This window comes from Bacillus rossius, chromosome 1 (genome assembly GCF_032445375.1).
Source record: "Bacillus rossius redtenbacheri isolate Brsri chromosome 1, Brsri_v3, whole genome shotgun sequence".
NCBI lineage: Eukaryota > Metazoa > Arthropoda > Insecta > Phasmatodea > Bacillidae > Bacillus > Bacillus rossius.
Genome location: NC_086330.1, coordinates 236,927,450 through 236,941,976, shown reverse-complemented (window position 1 = coordinate 236,941,976; position 14,527 = coordinate 236,927,450). Strand labels below are relative to the sequence as shown.

General features: G+C 37.4%; 1 protein-coding gene across 6 annotated transcripts in view; it reads right to left on the bottom strand.

Moving 5' to 3' along the window:
* Positions 1-14,527, bottom strand: part of LOC134527383 (putative ATP-dependent RNA helicase TDRD12) — a 393,271-nt gene that overhangs the window by 275,981 nt on the left and 102,763 nt on the right. For all 6 annotated transcript variants that reach the window (XM_063360027.1, XM_063360029.1, XM_063360028.1 and 3 more), the window contains one exon: positions 7,234-7,322. In XM_063360027.1, the coding sequence (XP_063216097.1) occupies positions 7,234-7,322 (89 nt within the window). The remainder of the gene's footprint in view (positions 1-7,233; positions 7,323-14,527) is intronic.

The window sequence follows — 14,527 nt, the reverse complement described above, 5'->3', positions numbered from 1 at the left end:
GTGCCGCGCACAGTTTGTCGCACGGCCTACGAGCGCGCCACACGCCGCCATACACACGTGCGGCACACAAGCTGCTGCCAGTCTCGTGGTGTCAGCCACAGTATCTGCTTCGTCAGTGTCCGTAACAAAGTAAGTGCAGTGTGTGCGGTTACACACGATTCTGTGGTCGAAGTCTTCTAAAAAGAAAGGCCGTAGTGATAATTCAAACCGAATATGAATCGCAAAGTACCGAGTTTGATTGACAAAATAAAAATTCTATATTTACTTACAGATAGCTTGTCTTTTGCAGAAGTAGGCCGCAGATACAGGAAAAAACTATTCTAGCATTCGTACAATAAAAAATAAAGAATCGTCTATCGTGTCAAGTGGTTAAACTTTATTATCCATGCTTACAGTAAATTATAAATGGTCACGTGTGGGAAACAAAAATTGCGCCAATTTAATTTTAGCGCAATCAGTGACGCCGTATTAAAAACCGTGTTAAACTATGTCTTTACTTATTTCACCAAACACTGTGTCGAGTTGCTGAGTGTGTGTGGCTCGGATCGGCAAGTGTTATATTCCCCAGCCTCTGGTTAAAGGTCAGGAGACCGCTACACATAAACGTTTCCGGGAATTGTTTACTACCTCACGGCAAAAGTGGTACAGTATGGTTCACGTAAGTATTGGACCACTGGGAATTCCTGGGCAAAGATTAAAAATACGCTAGCTGATTTACTTTACCATTTAATGTTAAAACATTATACCAAAGTAAAAAGATGAACGTGTATAATACAATGAATTACCCAATAATATTACGTCTGTAGGTTTAAGTTGTAACAAAACATTTATATACAGATGTCCAGTAAAGTACCAATTAAGATTCTGGAGTGGAATTTTAACCACCGGACTACCTGATTTTGCCTTGTACGCAGGGACGCTGCTCAGTCAAGTGACTCATGCTCTGCCTGTGTGCTGCGTGAACACATTCCCTCCCCCACGCCCCCTCGCCCAGTTTCTGCCCGCTCTAATCTCTACCTCTCTCCATATTCTCGGCTTGCCTCTCCCTATCCAGCGCTTGCCGACAACCAAGCCTATCCAACATCAATCCCCAGCCGAGTCACGCTGGATAATGTCGCTGGACGGTGGGCTTTAGGTCCCCTGTTTCATTTGTGAGAAAGCGACGTTAAGAACTAGTCTTTCAGAAAATATCACTGGGCTGGATTGGACCATAATTTGAAAACCCTACAAGATAGAGGAATAATGTACGGAGATATCTTGTTTATAATTTCACTGCGGACATTTTCTACGCCTAGGCTTTTTTATGCCCGATGCTTAGTTTGTTAGTTACAACGCAAAATTATCCTAATCGGCTATCAACCATTTATTCCATTATTATTCATTTCTGACTGGGGGACATGGTTTGACCCGCGATATACCCGATTCCGCGATCAATCGGGGCGCGATATACCGGGAGTTTACTGTATACCCAACCCTGTAAGTAATGTTTTACGATTTGTGCTGTTTTGAAGTAACAATGTGAATAAGTTATGGCATGATTTGAAGTAATGAACACATAGAATCAAAGTATGTAGCTATATTTTTCCTCTACGTGAGTTTTTATTTCCATGTATGCACAATGGCAACAGCACTTGTGTAGCAATAAACATTATGCATTGAATTAATAATATGATGAATCAACAAAAGATAGTTTATTCTTTCCTTAACAGCTGTTAATTTCCTTCACCGTCTATTTACTTTAGCCCAATTAACATAAACCATTGTATTATGTTACGCAATCCTGCAAGTCAGTAGCAGCTCTGGTGAGAAAGGTCAGAAGCTTTTAGGGCCAGTTAACCTCACACCCACCAGGATGCACTAAAAATCAGGTCATGAAGTTAGTGATTTATGACAGACATGAATTTATTAAACAAAAAGTATGAAATTATGTTAATAGGTTAAATAATCTTTCTTTCTAGTAGAAAATGTAATGTTTATGTTTCTTTAATCTTATTAAAATTTAAAATGTATGATGAACTGTGCAGCAACCTGCTAAAATGTTCTAGAAGAATATTCATTACAACAAAAACAGTATCGGGTGGTAAAGTCTGTGCCGCAAATTAGTGAGTTTCTCGGCACAATCCAATTTTTTTTTTATTTCTGATAAATGTTCAGCAACTCACATTAATTTTTTTTTTATTTATTTTTTCCTATGGGTTCCTTATTATTTAAGTTTTAGGCAGTCTGTCTGCCTGCGGCCAGTGTGGCCGGACGCACCTCTCCGTCCCACGCTGTGTCTGCGGCGTGTCAGGAGTTTCTCCCTTTTTAACCTCTCACCAGTTCTTCTCAGCATGTTGAAAGAGTAATCTTTTTTTTTTTTTGGTTGATGGCACAATTTTTCTTGACTTTCAGTGCAGCCGCAAGAGTTTCGATGACATGTCTCATGGTAAGTGAAACCCATTGACCCATTTACACCCTGTTAGCCTCTTTAACTTGTTTGGCAGCTATTTTTTGGCTTTTGTCTTTTCCTTTTCTATCACTGTATTACCTTTTGTGTTTGGAAAGGGGTTCAAAACTACAGGTCTAGAGTTGCCCTTCTATGTGTAGCAGAATGGTAATTTAGTGCAAAGAAACAGTTTATGACAAAGTTACGTAAGAGCAAAGTTTCTTATCCATGTATTGCATGCAGGAACTATGTCAACAAATACCTGGTAAACCAAGTTCAAGACCTTCAGGACCTTTTAATAAAATTTTCTTACAACTATTTTAAATCACCTGTAACTTTTCATATATAATAAAAATTTTATATAATGTGAAACATATCTACTATATGCAGGAATGTGCCAATTCTTATGTTAGACAGCTAAAACCTTTTCAGAGATAATTTCCACATGATTTAAGAGGACAGTCAGCTAGTGAGTTATGTGAACTTCAGACACACCAGTGTAGTAATCTCCGGTAAATTATAAAAACCAATTTAATCTTACAAGGAAAGGTCTCCAACGTTGGGATTCACTTTTTGACGAGACCTATATAGACTTGTAGGGTTGGGTCCGGAGTATAACTCCCTGCAGCTGTTCATCCTGACGGGCATTCGTTTAGGAGTAATCGACGGGAGAAGTTTCCCATGACCAACGTGTACTATTAAAATAACATCAATTTTGGAAGGAGCACCGTAGCCCCACCACTAAGGTACCCGACTACAATGCTGAAGGTTTCGGATTTGATTCCCTAGCTATGAGTTTTATCACTACCACTAAAGTGTCTCTCCCCTTCAACAAATACCCAGCTTATTTTCTCTCTTTGTGCCAGAGATATAGAGAAAGAGTGAAATGGGAAAGAACATTGAAACTCTGCGTCAAAAATTCACGTCAATATGCCTGACCCGTTTATACCTGACTTATTGTTCTGTTCAATCATTCCAGTTCCCGAAAGCCATTCACATTTAAGGAAAACTGTCTGGAATATCTAAATGGTAATTTGTAAATTTGTATTACAGTGTTAATAATGCTGATGAAAATTCAAAAGAAAATAAAAGATTATACGGGATTAAAAGCGGTTCAGTGGTAGTATAGTTTTCAATAAAAAAAATTATTATAACTAATTATAAACTGCGTTATATGAATGAGAATAAATACTTAAGCAATCTGCAAGAAAATTTAAAAAAATTAAAAAATCAAAATAAAATTTAAAAAATAGAAAATAAAAAATAATAGGTTCCGTTTTTTTATCCCATCTGATTTGGATTTCTAAGGAAACTTAGAATATAATTTTTTTTGTTATTTGCTCAGTGTTTTCACTTGAATTTCGGGGCTGGTGATTTATTAACTTACATTTCAGTCATATTTATTTTAGACTGCTATTGTTCACTATAGGGATGGGGCGAATCCTGATTTCCTCGAATCTGAATCCTAACTCAAATCCTCGACTGGAATTGCCGAATCTCGAACCCAAACCCGAATCTTTTAACAGATGATGTCCATATATCTAATGAGGGTGAGATGTATTCTGCTTGTACTAAAAGTCCCTTGACATTCTCACATGTAGTTTGGTACATTTCTGGTATAAGTGTATTTGCCAGAAATTTTCTCGAAACCATTGAATAACGAGGTTCCAGAAATGCAATAAGCTTTTTGAAGCCTTTGTTTTCTACAACAGACAGTGGCTGATTGTCTACACATATCATATCTGCAATAAGCCTACCTATGTGTTTTCCTTTGCCATGTTTGCTTGAAAACTTACATTTTTTTTGTCACGAATTGTGCTAGTGTGGGCTGTGTGAGTGATGGTTCATTGTTTTGAGGTTCAGATAAGATTCTACTAGGCCCTGCAATTTCTCCTGAACCGGAAGATTCACTATTCTCCCGTTTATCAACAGCGATTTGGGCCAAGTGGAGTTTAAGATGTTTACGTAACGCACTTGTTGCACATGACTTTCCGCAGGATATTTTTGCACCACAAAACAGACATGCAGCTTTGGTAGTGTCGGATTTGTCCAGAACAAAATGTTCCCATACGTCCGACATCTCTGATTGTGATTTACGTCACGTAAATGACTTTAAATCATCATTCACAACGATAGATAAACCACATGTAACATGGAAATATTAGGTTCAGTAGAAAAACTCGCACAGATAAAATCAATACCGATAACAAATTAATAAACAAACGGGACGAGACACCATTGTTCCGTGCCCAGTGTCGCCAATACTTCGTGTGTGAATTGCGTGTTGTGAATATTGTTTTGTTTGAACTTTGTTTCTGTTGAAAACTTTTACGTTTGTTTGTGAACTATTTTATTCATTTATATTCTTGATTAAAACTTTACAAAAACAAAATCTCATATGCTTAAAGAAAATGGAACAGTGTATGATGAGTTCGAAGATAATGCAGCTGACGATGCGCCGCGGTCGCGAGTCGTGAGTGGAAGTTTGGTGCTTGATTAGGTTACGGCGCAAACGGTAAAAATCAATAATACTTTTGCATCACTGCTTGTATTTTGAAAACCGCCCGATTTATTAATAAATTCTTCAACTGTTGTATGTAGGCAAAACATAATATCAACACAGCTTAGACTGGGTACATTCTTGTTTATAACATCTGATGCCTTCCTAACCTCAAATATGTTGTGCTTTTACTTTTTCTTGAGAAATTTCAGTTTTAGTGCAGATTAGCGGTTAGGATTTTTTCTATTAATAACTAGAGGTCTGCGAGCCTAAGAATTTTACTTCGAGCTGAGCTCGAGCGAGCCTACTTGAAAAATCTCGAGCTTCGAGCGAGCTCGAGCTCGAGCTTTTGTGGTACAGTTACACTTTTGGGAAATTATTTTTATCTTAAACTTAGTATAATGTTTGAATAAAGTATTAAAATGAAGTGGGCTCATTAATTTTGGGTAACTATTTACAGAGTGTGTTTACATTTTGCACTGCTAGAAAAAAAAAACATTTTTTTTTTCCATTGGTTCATTAGTAACTGATATCATCCAACTAACATAACCACAGTTTACAAGTATATGTTTGTTTAAATGTAACATATCTTTGGATTAATTTCATCCTTGTCAATTTTTCTGGAGTCCTTACTGAGCTTCAACAAACTTAGCACCAAAAATCATGTTGTTTTAAAAAGTACATTCACATTGTTTCAACATTTCCACTTTGCAGCACAATAATTTTGAGAGAGATTGTAATAGAGTATTAAATTATGTTCTTTAATCTATCATGCAGAAAAATAATTTGTTCTGCACGTTCAGGAGTTGAATTAGCTCTACGAGTGGAGATAGTGTTTCCAGCAGAAGAGAAGCGTCTCTCGCTGGCAACCTGCGTGGCTGGAATGCTTTAGTAAAATTGCTTAACCTCAAAATTAGTGTCATAAATATCTGTAACTGGTCATTAAAGTTTAATCAATTGAAAGTAATAAAAATAGCATTTTACTTAATTCATTTTACACTTGCAAAAAAAAAACATACGCACAATAAACCTACATGGAAATTAAAGTCTTTTTCAATATCCTGAAGTCTGAAATATGTTTACTCATGTCATCAATTGTAGAGCTGTACTGAAGATGCCGATTTTGCCAATGTTTAGTTGAATCGGCATTTCTGCCGACTTCCGATACAGTACGCTTGTTAATTTTCGGCCGATATTACTGAAAAACGAAAGAGACTGCCATAACCTAAAAATCCACGAGTACCATTTTCACTTTTCGTAGTAGTACTGCATTCTTTCAGATCGCATTAATTCTTACCAATTATTTCTTGCCAATCGTACATATCAAAATTTAACATCTTTTTTTTTTTTTTCAATAATGTTCTTTAATTTAATATGTCATAAGTAAATAATACATTACCATCACGGTAAATATACATCTCGGTTATTACGGTAACTATAGTGTAAATGTGGTAGCTATCATGCTTCTGTAGTAATTATGGTATCTACAAAGAATCTTTAGTTCTTTTTATGTTAATTATCTTAAAATAACTATTGGGTTTGTACTGTAGTTATGGTACATCATCCATATTTCTTCGTAAGTTGTTGTTCATTTGTCTTTTCTTCATATTTACGTGCGCAATTACTATTTGAGACGGAACTTTCATAAAAAATTTTAACGGGACTTTATATCACACATTTAATGGTGTAAATGATGAGACCCCGGGCAATTTAAACGCTTTATACGGAAAAACCTACCATGCGGGACCTCGTTAGCGAGTTTTACTGTATTTTTTTCCGTAAATAGTAAAACACCAAATCCTTTGACGAATCCTATATCAGGCCTGCCGAAGCTTTTAATCCCTAGGATTCGGCGGATATTGGATTTGGCCGCCACATCCCTAGTTCACTACAATAAATTTACTTCTATAGTGAAAGGTCTTTAATTTGTCCTATGGTACAGTAGTCTATATAATCCCACACAAATTGGGCTGCTCATTCTACGGTTCTTTCAAGTGGAACCCAACTGTCAAGAGTTTATTGCTAGGGTCAGATTTCATTTCAGTAGTGCTTCCTGTTTTCTAGTGGGTTACATGCCACATTTTCACATTTGGAGTTCCCATAATGATGTCCAATAATCCAACCTTCCACTGTATTGAATACTATAGGCTTTCTTTTAAGGTCGGAAAATATTTTACTACCATACAGAAATGAGAAACATACTTTGACTATAAATGTGTAAAAACATTCCAAAATCACTTCTACAAAAATTTATTTATTTACACCTAGTTACATACACACTTCTTAATAAAAATTTCATTAAACTCACACTGATATAGCCATCATCAACTTCAACAGAATTTTCCACATTTTCAGTGCTATTCACCAAACTTCCAGTTTCATTTTCCACCTCACCACCTGAAACAATTTGTAAAGAAGCACAAAATTACTATATGCTAAGATAACACTAGATTAAAAGTTTTAACAACAGCAACTAAAAATCAATACATTGTAAAAAAACACATATCCTTTTTTTACTTACATATAATGTCTCATCGACAATGAATTCATTAGACACGGTTAACTCACAACCACACAAACACAAACCTGGGATATTGGGAATGAAACTGACCATGGCCTATAGTAACTAAATATCCCATGGCAAACCAAAATTAGGATGGCTTACCATTGTCACCACCTGAGTTCAAAAATCACAAAAGGTCAATATTTTTTTTGACTAAAAATACTAACAATTTAGAATGTGGACATACAAGACATGTCACTGACCTATGAAACACTTAACTAAACAAACTACATTTACACACATTCTTAATGGTCATTCGGACCCTTGGCCCTAAGCTGCATGTTTAATTCTGCCGGGTGCACACAGCTATCCAGCTATTTGCTTGTTATCTCATTGTCACTTTCCTTTTGTCAGTAGGTTGAGAGAAATTGCCTGAATGTCAGATTAAATTTCTGGCAGTGGTTTCTACACTAGGGGATTGGGATGGGTCTGCATTCAGTCGATGGCCCTGCATTATCCACCCGAAAAACATGTCACAGTGAGTCAGGGTTGCTCGTCCTAATGTATTACGTTTGTGGCCTAAATTTGTTCCACAAGACCAATAAAAGCTTCCTTCCCTTCCTAACATTTTGATTATAATAATCACCATACAAGCACAGATTACAAATGAGTCTAGACGTCCTGTTTAAATTTTATTCACTGATGAATAATCAACAACAACAACAACAACAACAACAACAACAACAACAACAACAACAACAACAACAACAACAATAGTAATAATAATCATCATCATTTTAAGATTATACTAAAAATTAATTATACTAAAAATAAATTCATAGTGTGCTGTTTTACAGATATGTATTTAGCTTATCAGTTATTGTAAGCTTACAGTTTTAACTATATATAAAGACATGAGTGATCTTCTAATTAGTAAAATAAAACTACACCATAATGCAAGTGTTAAATCCACTGAGAAACAGATTTTAAATGTATATATTCTTAAAATTTTAGAAGAGCAGAAACAATCCCAAATTGAGATTGGGACATTGTGGCATTGCAGGCCACTGCCCTTCTCAAATTTACAAAATATTTTTGAGAGGTGATTGTTTTAAAATTAATGCTTTATACAGCTGATTACATAGTTCAAGGTCATCACCACCTAGTTTTGTATTCGTGTTGTTTTATCATTAATATTTACTTTATTTATAAAAACCATTTAACTATCTTTTTACTGGTTTTCATATTGATTGCTAGGTTACTATTTGAATAAATGGATTTTTCAGTATTGTATTTAAATGTTTTTACTCCAATATTTGATATTATGCTTGAGTTCATATAAAAGATTTAATTTAGAGTATACCTGCCAATTTTCCCATTATAAGAAAAACATACAGAATGCACCAAAACGTCTTGGTAACAAAAAACAATGTCTGGAAAATGGGCGCTGCCGAGTCGTGCACCTATTTCCAAAACGTTTCTCAATGTTCTAGAACCATAATATAGCTTCCAAATTAATACAAACGTAATATAACTTAATACTTAATATACACACATAAAAACCATACTGAAAGTAAATAAAATTCTGAAAAATGTATTTGAACAATTACTAACCCAGAAAACAATGTGAAAAACGGTAAAAATATAGTAAAAACGGCATCAGAGAAAAGTAAAAAAGACTGAGAAAAAAGAAGTCACTTGCAATGTTATCTGTCATGCCTGATGCTGAGTCAGATAGTAAATATCAGCGATTAAAAATGGTATGAGTGATACAGATTGTAGGCACAGCGTGTAGTTTTCAAAGTAAGCTGTAAACAGCACTCAAAAATGCCATAAGAGATGCAGTTTTTAGGAACGACACGTCGTGCAGTTTTTCAACTTGCCTGTTTTCAATTTGCTAGACAAAGAGGTAATTTCTGATAGCTTTCGAAAAATTCACAGTTTCTCATGGATTTCCTTAAACCAAAAAATTCACAGCTAAATCAAGTTTCCCAATTTTACCGGTCAGGTGGCCACCCGGACATGTTCAAAAATCCGAAACAAAATTAAATTTCCGGACATATCACTGATTTCCCTGTGCTTACAAAATTCCCCAGCATTTCCCAATTTCCAAACAAGTGGCAACCCATGACTTTTCTTCCTAACTGAAAAATTTGACATCATTTATTCTTGGTGATTTTAATGTTCCTGATATCAACCTGATTAACAATCAATCCACTAGCTTTATGCCCTTGCATGTCAAAACTAAAACCAATCATTTAATTAACTTTACCTCCAGTATTGGTCTATTCCAATACAATAATACTCAGCCTTCTAATAATCTTTAAGACCTATGTCTATCTAATCTTTCTCATTGTATAGTAGCACATGCTGATGATGTGCTTATCAAAGAAGACCTATATCACCCAGCTTTAAATATTATCATCATACTGGACACCTACCCTAGTAATTCCAAATCTTCTAGTTCATTTCGAAATTAAAAAAGAAGAAAATTTTCTGGGTTTCTATAACTCCATTAAAAATCACGACTGGTCAGATTTTTACATTTCTTCAGATATTAATGAGTTTGTTTAGCAACTGACAAACTGTGTATCTGAAAAAATCAATACCGTCACAACCCACAACCTACTTACCTCGAAAAGACGTCAAAATATTCTCTTTGGTACATTTTCACAAGCTATATAGAAGAAATAAACACTTGTACTACTATTTACCTTTTCCCATTTTCAATGATTAGTGAAATCTCTTATAATGTTTGACAAAATACATTGGACCCGATCTACAAACAATAATAATATTAAGAAAAATCCTAAAAAATTTTGGTTGTATGTAAAACTAATGAAATATGGTTATTATGAACAATATTCTCCAAAAATAAATGATAATATTTCCAGTGATCCTGTAGTGGTATCAAATGTATTTGCACAGTACTTTATGTGTACCAAATTGCAGTTATACCCAGACTACCTATGTATTGTCCCGTGAGTCTATATCTGTGTCTACCATTTCCGAAAGCCTTATATATTGCAGTATTAAGGGATTAAAATCCAGAAAATTCACAGGGCCTGATGGCATTCCCAATTTTATTTTAAAAGGGTGTTCCCACAAGTGTTCTTTTACAAGACATCTTTGGTAACAATTTGAAAAATAATGTCTTCCCAGATAAATAGAAAATAGCCAAGGTTATTCAAATGCACATAAAGGGTGCAAACTATAGACCAATTTCCTTACTCAATGGATTTTCAAAAATATTTTAAAAAATTATATTTTGAATTGTTATATTTTCAATTGCAAAATAGTTTTGAGGGCGTACCGGTGTTGTGATGGGAATATCGGTCGAGATTAATGGGGGCCACCACGTGAGTGGGCACGTGGACCCGGCTGGAAAACTCTTAACTCAGGGCGTTACGTGGCCCGTGTGCGGCGAGATATTAGCCCTCCTGACTTTTTACGTATCACCTGTCCCTAACTAGGGCGTCCCACACGCCGCTGACCAGGTTAAGGACCCACGTGGCCCCCCCGAACACAAAACACGTAACTCAGTTAATTGGTTTTTATTTTACTCACGGTACACGTCCTTACACGATCCTCCGTTGATACAGCTTTAAACGCCCGAGGCACGAATTAGATTAGGTGAGGAGGCGAACCACGCACGTGGCCGCCTCAAGCCGTTACTTAATACACCGATGAGATAAAAACTCCGAAGAGTGAATAATTATTACTTAAGCAGTCTCTCCGACCGAGAGAGGCCCCGAGGATGAAAAAAGAAAGCGATTTGAATAAATCAATTTACAGAATTACTAATCGGTGAACCAACGGTGATGTCCTCGGGGTGTCTGCAGAGACGTCCGCTCTCGGCCGGCTGTAGAAGGAGACTGGGCTGAGCTAATGGCTTGCGGGTGGCAACATGGCGCCCTTCGCGCCGAACACAATTACCGTTACAACTTTGCTGTAGCGTGCCCCGGGTTACTATTAGAAAATACATAAATCCTTTTACAATAATTATTAAATTACTTCCATGTCCAGACCGTCTGTAATAATTACTTATTAACATAAAACAGGGTTCAAATGAGTTGCATGCTAGTTCCTCTGTCGCCCGCTAGGGAGCGTCCTTGTTCGTGCTTGGACTTATTAAATTACAAAAGATCATGAAGTTATTAATTAAAAGACACTCACATGCATAGCCATCGTTACACTGTTTTGGGGCGGAAAGAAAAAGGATTACAATATTAATTAATATATATTAGGGGTGCGGCGCACTGCAGCTAAGCGCCCTCTTGCTGTAGTTCGTGGCGCGCAGTTTGAATCTCACACGGCTACGTATGTCACGACACAAATGCGGGTAGGAAAGGTGGTGGGTAAGGGAACGGAGGATGATCAGGCTCGTGGGGCGAAGCCCCGGCTGACGTCAGTTTTATTTGGTAATCAATGTGGTTTCAGGCCAGGAAAGTCTACTACGACTAACCCACTTACCTTTCTTAATCCTATATATAATGTTCAGTGGCGAGGCGTGAGGTTTACATGAGGGAAAGCAACAACTCCGTTCACCCCAAAACAAGGTGGAGAGGAGGGGGGGGGGGGGTCCGGGGGCCCTCCCCCGGGAAAATATGGATTTCAAGGTACAAAAGGGTGCTATTTAAGTAGTTTTCTTAACTGAACATTGACTATTCCACAGGTAGAAAAATTGACATTTTTTTTTAAATTATACTCTATTTTTGAAAAATAATAATGTTTGGCATACATTATCCTGATAATAAAATACCTACTCTACATTATTTATATACTAAGTGGGAGTGTAGTATCATCGATATCTGGTACAAAATATATAAACAGACAACACATGGCAAAGTAAGTACAGTAAACTCTCGATTATCCGGGCCTGGATTATCCGGTTTTCGGGTTATCCGTGCTTGATTTTTTTATGAAGTTGTTAAAAAAAATGACAGGGTTTAGCTACGCCGCGACTGCGCTGCACTTTTTTTTTTTTTTTTTTACTGCCGTGTCAGAAAGCTATTTACCTGACCCTTCAGACCCTCATTCCTCCGCCACCCTCACCCGTCAATTTGTCACACTTTAAACCAAAAAGGAATGCCTTGACTGCTGCTTCCGGCTCAACTAGCCCCCCACCCTCACCCCCCCCCCCCCCAACCCTTTTCTTTTTCTTTTCAAGCGTTCTTTTCACAGCAAAAAGGTCCCTCTACCTCTTTTACCTTCCCACACTCCTGACGGCTGGAAGAGGCATTTTTCACGCAGTTATTTACATCAGTTCTCCCAGGCACATTTGTTTTTGTAATCATGTCTGGTAAAAGGAAACGTAGCTTACAATAGCAGAGAAGTTAGAAGTTGTGGACAGGTTAAAAAAAGGAGAAACTGCCGCGAAATTAGCACAGGAATATGAAATAGGAATCCAAACCGTGCGAGACATTAATAAAAGTGAAGAAAAACTTTTGCAGTTTGCTAGTAGATCAGACAGTGTGGCAGGGCCTTCTAAAAGTAAAAGCATGAAAACATCTACCCACGCAGATGTTGACAATGCTTTGTATGTTTGGTTTAGGTCGTTAAAAGGGTGGAGGGAAATGCTGAGTTGGGACTGCCGCCGCTCTCCCTCATGTAGCAATAAAGGGGACAGGAGAAGGATGGCGGCAACACAGTGCCAGTATTGTTTACGGTCCAATAAGCTGGGACACGGTATACAAAGCCTTTGCTTGTACTCATAGAATTCTACTGAAGAGACACTCTTTTGCCAGTAAATACACCATTTTTAAGTGGTGAAAAAGATTATCCGGTTTTTTTATGGGCATTCAATTATCCGGGCATCGGAAGGTCCCAATTAACACGGATAATCGAGAGTTCACTGTACTTAAAATAAAGAGAAGAAGCTCATAAAAATGTACTAGAATAGTAAAAATTAAATGTTGGTATTTTTTGTACCAACACAAAAGAAACTATCTTCATACGTGATCAGAAACTCTGTTAACTGGTATGTGGTTATTCACAGTCACTCCAGCAAGATTGCAACTCTCGAGCTGGGATCCCGTATCCGCCACCCGCGGGACGCGGTCGGTAGCAGTTGGCACTGCTAGGCCGCCTCCCGTACGCCCACAAATCCCCCAAGCACTGCCAGCCTTTGGCTACCCAATAGGGCGCAGGGAACTCCCAGCCAACAGCCCGCGATAGAGATGTGCGCACCCCGAGAGACGACCGCCGACTGAAACGCCACCTCGCCACCTGCCCTGCCGAACTGTAGCGGACATAGCCGAAGCAGTCGGCGGAAGAATTCCACCGTCTGCTTCGGCCATGTTCGCTTGAGTTCGGCAAGAAAGCACTACCTTCGTAGCTTCTACCACGTGTTTTTACAGCCAATCCCCTCCTCGAACCTTTGTACCATGCCACCCCCCTTCCGAAAGGAAACTACTGTGGCAGCCTTCCTGCTGAAAGCGGTCCTACCAGCGCTTCTAAACCTAGCAACGCTTCTAAAACAGCATGTTTTGTGTGTCAACGAGTTCTTTTCTTATAGTGCACAGCGCACAGTATTGGGTCCCAAGAAGATAATGTAAAAAATACATACACCTAACTGCACGAGCCAAAGTAAAATACTATTCTGAATAAAATATTTCTTTCAAAAATACAATGTCTGGAAACTGCCTGGGCAAGCACTGCTTGCCTTGCTTGCCCTGACGAGACGCCACTGATAATGTTGTTACCAATAGGTGTCAGGCTGATGCCTGCTATTTCAACTTAGCCAAGGCCTTTAATTCTGTAAACCATTCCCTTCTACTTACTAAATTATCTCAATTTGGCTTAAGTGATAATTAAGTGAATTGGTTTTCAAGTTATCTTACTAAAAGATTTTTTTTGTCCCCATCAACAATCATTATTCCTCTTTATGTAAAACTAGTTCTGGAGTCCCTTAGGGAGGTACACTTTCACCCCTCCTATTCAATATATTTATTAATGATATTGTACAGGTTCTTAAGTACTCTCTTGGTATTATTTTTGCCGATGATCTAAAAATCTATAAAGTAATTTACATATAATGACTGTCTACTAATCTACTGTTACAAAAGGATATTATTACAGTCAGGAACTGATGTGATCA